The 4,783-nt window shown below is 39.5% G+C and overlaps 1 protein-coding gene across 1 annotated transcript; it reads right to left on the bottom strand.

Annotated features, from left to right (window-relative positions):
• Positions 1 to 3,911: 3,911 nt before the first annotated feature.
• On the bottom strand, positions 3,912 to 4,467 carry CISD3 (CDGSH iron sulfur domain 3). The gene is given in 3 exon segments (XM_043447394.1): positions 3,912 to 4,106; positions 4,108 to 4,268; positions 4,271 to 4,467. Coding segments are annotated over 3 exon segments (381 nt in total). The 5' UTR covers positions 4,448 to 4,467; the 3' UTR covers positions 3,912 to 4,063.
• Between the last annotated feature and the right edge of the window lie 316 nt (positions 4,468 to 4,783).

The following is a 4,783-nucleotide window of genomic DNA, read 5'->3' as shown; positions in this document are numbered from 1 at the left end:
CTCTGCTATTAGATAGGTATACCACAGTGAATCCCAAAATGAAAATGTATTTTCCATGGGTAGATATATGAGAAATTTATGGTAATTTAACTTCAGTTACTCTCCAAATATCTCAGAAATACTCAAGAGACCTGTTTTGCCTAGTCTCTTTTCCTAATAACTTCATGATCAAAGTGAAACATAAGAAGACATAAGAAATAGGGATAAAATACCTAGATAATAGGTGCTAAATACTCAAAAGTAGATGCTACTGTCATTTCCTTAAATTGATATCAGCTGATAATCAAAAACCTTTCTAGCAGGTGTTGATTCATACACATTCAAAATGTGATTAGTAGTCTATAGAGTTTATAGGAATAAACACTTAACAAAACTCACATTTTAAAGACAGTGACTGTAATTGGGCATCATTTGGAAGGAAGAGAAAGCTACACAAGCTTGCTCAAACTAAAAAAGTGTATTTTTTTTTTAAGATATAAATTCTCAGAAATTAAAACTGAGCTTATTTAGAAGTGAGAAGTTATCAGGTAGCTATTCTGGGTCTGGAGGCTAATGGATTTTAACTCATTTTCCCTGGACATTGCTGCACCTATCTCCTCTGGCTGAGAGGAGGATTTTGCTCCTCTCAGAATCTTCTTTGAGAGGAGCTTTTTCAGACCCTGTTTCACCATGTTGCTGGCTCCTGCCCATATCCTAAAGATCTTACTTGTGAAGCATCTAACTGTCTGGCACTGTGTGTCCTTGATGCAAATTTTCTGGAAACCGAATATGATCAGTTCTTTTCAGACAATTATATGTTCCAGTCTTAACTGATTAACTCTGGTCATGAGAACAAAAATATGTATTACAACTACAGCCATCTAAATCCATCATTTCTGTCAGCGATATGAGTTTGGAGACATTCCAAGGAAATGGGTATGCTACTGGCAAGAACACTTGGGTTGGAAAATTTTATTTGCACTAGGAGGCTGACTGCATCAATACTCTTGTCCTCTGGTTTTCCACTAGGTCCAGAAAATAGGTTGAACAAGCAACTGAGCAAAGGAAAAAGCAGATTTGATTTTTTACTCCGGTTGCTTTTTCCTTGTGAAGTCAACTTGAGTTGAAGGTTTGGAGACAGAAGCTAGATTGAGAGGAGTTGAAAAATAAGGACTTATAAATAACAATTCACAAATATTTTGAAGCTTAGTTTGGAAAGAAAGGATGGAGAGTGTAGGCTTTAGTAATCCATAGGGTTGAGGATGACTTTTTCTCCTGTTGGCTTAAAAAGTGAGCAGTTTGGTTAGGTGTATATTTATTTGGAAGGGAATGACCTGGCAGAGAAGAAATAGACCATAATCCATAAAACAAAATCATTGAAAAGGAAATTAACAATACATTTGTTTGCATTGTTGAAGGGATTGGAGTTCAATCAAAAAAGAAATGCTTCTCAAATGAATCTACAGAGTCAGTCAAATCAAGATTATATTAGTTTACTCTGAATTGAATTGAAATATTTATTGTACTGAGTATAGTTTTCAGTTTTTTGTTGTTGTTGTTGAAGATAATGTTAATGAATTTGAAAATGTGGATTTGAAAATCTATTTTTATGAGTGAATCAGTTACTGCTACTCAAGTAAACTATAGATAAAAATAAGAATATATAAACTTGATAATTTGAGCTACAGTTCTAAGTCATCCACTGTTGTCTGTTGCTGTATGCTAAGTCACTTCAGTCGTGTCTGACTCTTTGTGACCCTATGGATGTAGCCTGCCAGGCTCCTCTGCTCAAGGGATTCCCCAGGAAAGAATACTGGAGTGGGTTGCCATGTCCTTCTCCAGGGGATCTTCCTGACCCAGGGATTGAACCAGTGTCTCCCGTGGCTCCTGCATTGAAGGCAGATTCTTTACTGCTTAGCCACAAGGGAGGCCCCATTCACTGTTGAGTCATAGGTAATTTTGAGCACGTGTGAGGGACTAAAGGGACTGACCAAACAAAATTCTATTTTGTAGAAATCTGAAAATTCACATGGGAGGTAATTCATTTTAAGAAAATGAGCTAAATAAAATGAATTTGACCTAATAAGAAAGTCTAGGGTATTAGCTCTTAGTAAAAGATGATGACTTTCACTTGTCTTTGTCTACAGTTTTCTAGTTCTATGTCTGCATCGCAGAGAAGAAAAAAGACTGGACATACCTTTCAATGGACTCTATGACACCTTGACACCCAAGCAGCACTGTGACATGTTCCTCATCCACATGGTTAGTCAGAGATACAGGGTTCATTCTGATTTTCTCAAAATTAGCATAAAATTTCACAGCTTCGTGTTATCAGGAGAGAATTTCTGAATGCTACAGACCTGGGAACTCTGACAGAAGAAGTGGAGCCTTTTTGAAGGGCTATCGCATCTGCATTCCCTTATAGAGGAGCAGGGGCGTGGCGCACCAGCCCAGTGGTGCAGGGGAAGCAGGAGGATACCCTCTGAGACCTCCCAGACTCTGTGAAATGAGGAGAATCTATGGCAGCATAAGTAAGAGCAGCGCCTGTCAGAGGAGCACAAACGCTGAGCTCATTGAGCATGTACAGGGTGTCCCCTCAGAACTCTCAGAAATCACTCTCAGGAGACTTCATAGGGGGCTGAGGAAGCAAAATGTAAAAGTAATGAGTCAGAAAACAACAACAACAGAAATGAGATATTCCAGTAATGACCCTTGCAGGACTCCAGCATATCATTTATTCATACTAAAGTACTTCATGTTCAGAATGTGATAATGTATTTCAGTAAGTGGTTTATTTAATGCATAGGAGTGAATCAAGCACTGAGGAGGTCTCCTAATTATGAACCACCAAAAACTCTCGAAGGTATCAAGTAGATAAGCTTATGATTTTCATTATATACACGTGGACACTATCTTTTTCAACCATAGCTCTGAATTAACAAAGCTATCACCAGCAAATGCTAAGCTGCGATTTTCCTTTTTCACTCCTTGAAATACTACATTTCATGTGCCTACACATAACTACACTCATCTGTTGTTGCATTCCACATAAATTATTTTGTATCCAGTAACAGAGATAATATACAATTAGTACTTAAAAGGCTTTAAATCAATATTGAGAAATTTGAGTTTTAAGAAGTATAATAAAAGACCTGTTAATTATAAATTTCCTTCTCTAGAGTTGTTAGGAATCTCAATTTCCATAATCAATGTAGCTTCTTAAAACTCTACCAAATTCATTGCTATATCTACCTTTATGCTTTTTGCTATTAAAAAAAATTATACTTCCTGTTCGTTCAGGAACTGAGGCACCTTTGTCCTGATATAGTCCTTCTCAGTGCAAAGATAGGATGAGAAAAGGCTAAAGCTATGTAGACTTCAATGGGATTGTCCAAAGCTAATAATATTGGCTTTAATGAGCCATTCAGGTGTTGCTTACATGATAATCACACATTCAACAGGGTGGTGAAAGAAAACATTGAAAGCATGGGCTCCCAGAAGAATGAGCTATGATCAGGTAGTGGAGAGTGAAGAAAAATTCTGTCAAGTGATGTGCCAAATTAATATGCTGGGACTGCTAGGGCAGCATCTGTCCAAGTACATGCATGTGATGAGTGACTGTCATGAAGACCAAAGGTTCATAGAGGATCAGAAGCCTGAAGTATCCAGGCTTGTTGACCTACCTCCTCCATCTCCTTAATGTCTATGATATTATTTAATATTTCAGTGAATACTGCCATTCCCTAGTCTTCAAGGAATTGTCTCTTAGAACCCACAAGACAATTCCAATAATCTCTACCCTCAGCTCACATGAGAAAAGTCTGGCTAAAAACAAGGAGGACAAAAAAGTGAAAGTGATGACAAAAAATATCATTATCTGACTTTTAGGATTTGAATAAGATCACTGTTTTTTTGTTTTTATTTTTAAATCTTGGGCTAGCACGTCTATTTAATGCCATCTTCACCAGCAGGCATCAAACCCAGAGCTTGTTCCCAGCTGCACCAGATTGGAGACTGGGTTACCCGGAGCAAGCCCTTCACAAACCAGCTATGGGGTGCTGGGATCCCTGGGGTGAACCACCCCTCAGAGTGGAGAGCCCAGTTCTGCCTTCTGAACCTGTTCACTCGTGGGTACCATCACAGGATAGGGGTTTCTGGGTTGCCTTGCAGGTACAGCGCGCCACCATGCAGGTCTCCTGGGCCTTGAACTTCAGCGGGGATAGGCTAGTGTGTTTGAAGAAGTGTGAGCCATCACAGAAGGGCTGCTTTTTGCTGAGGCCACACACACACACCACTTGTAGGTTTTCCCAGCCACCAGCTCCACCTTGATGGGTGTTTTTAGGGCCGCCACGGACTTGGCTAGGGCTTTGGGGAACCATTGGGCCAGCCAGGAGGTGATGTCCCCATCCTGTTTCAGCGTCCAGGCCTCTGGCTGCACGAGCGAACCGACGCTGAGCACAGAGCCCATGGCATCCCCACTGACGCCAACGCGCCATGCTGGGTCTGCCAAGATCACTGTTTTTAATAATGCCTTTTGAGTTACTTATGAGTGTGTGTGTGTGTGTGTGTGTGTGTGTATCTGCTTTTAAAACAAAACAATACATTGTGGGACTGAATAGGTCTTGGTCCATTTACTCATCTTCCTTTCTTTTATCAATTAGGATGCATTTTTTCATGAATAAACAGAAAAATCCATTTTGCTCTAATAAAATAGTGGCATGAACTTCAGTATGGTTCGGTCAAGTTGTTCTCATTGTTATCAAGATTCTGGATCTGTTTCTCTGATTTACTGTGCTCTGCTTAG

This window comes from Cervus canadensis, chromosome 2 (assembly GCF_019320065.1).
Source record: "Cervus canadensis isolate Bull #8, Minnesota chromosome 2, ASM1932006v1, whole genome shotgun sequence".
Lineage (NCBI taxonomy): Eukaryota > Metazoa > Chordata > Mammalia > Artiodactyla > Cervidae > Cervus > Cervus canadensis.
The sequence above is the reverse complement of the archived record's forward strand: the minus strand, read 5'-3'. Positions and strand labels throughout refer to the sequence as shown.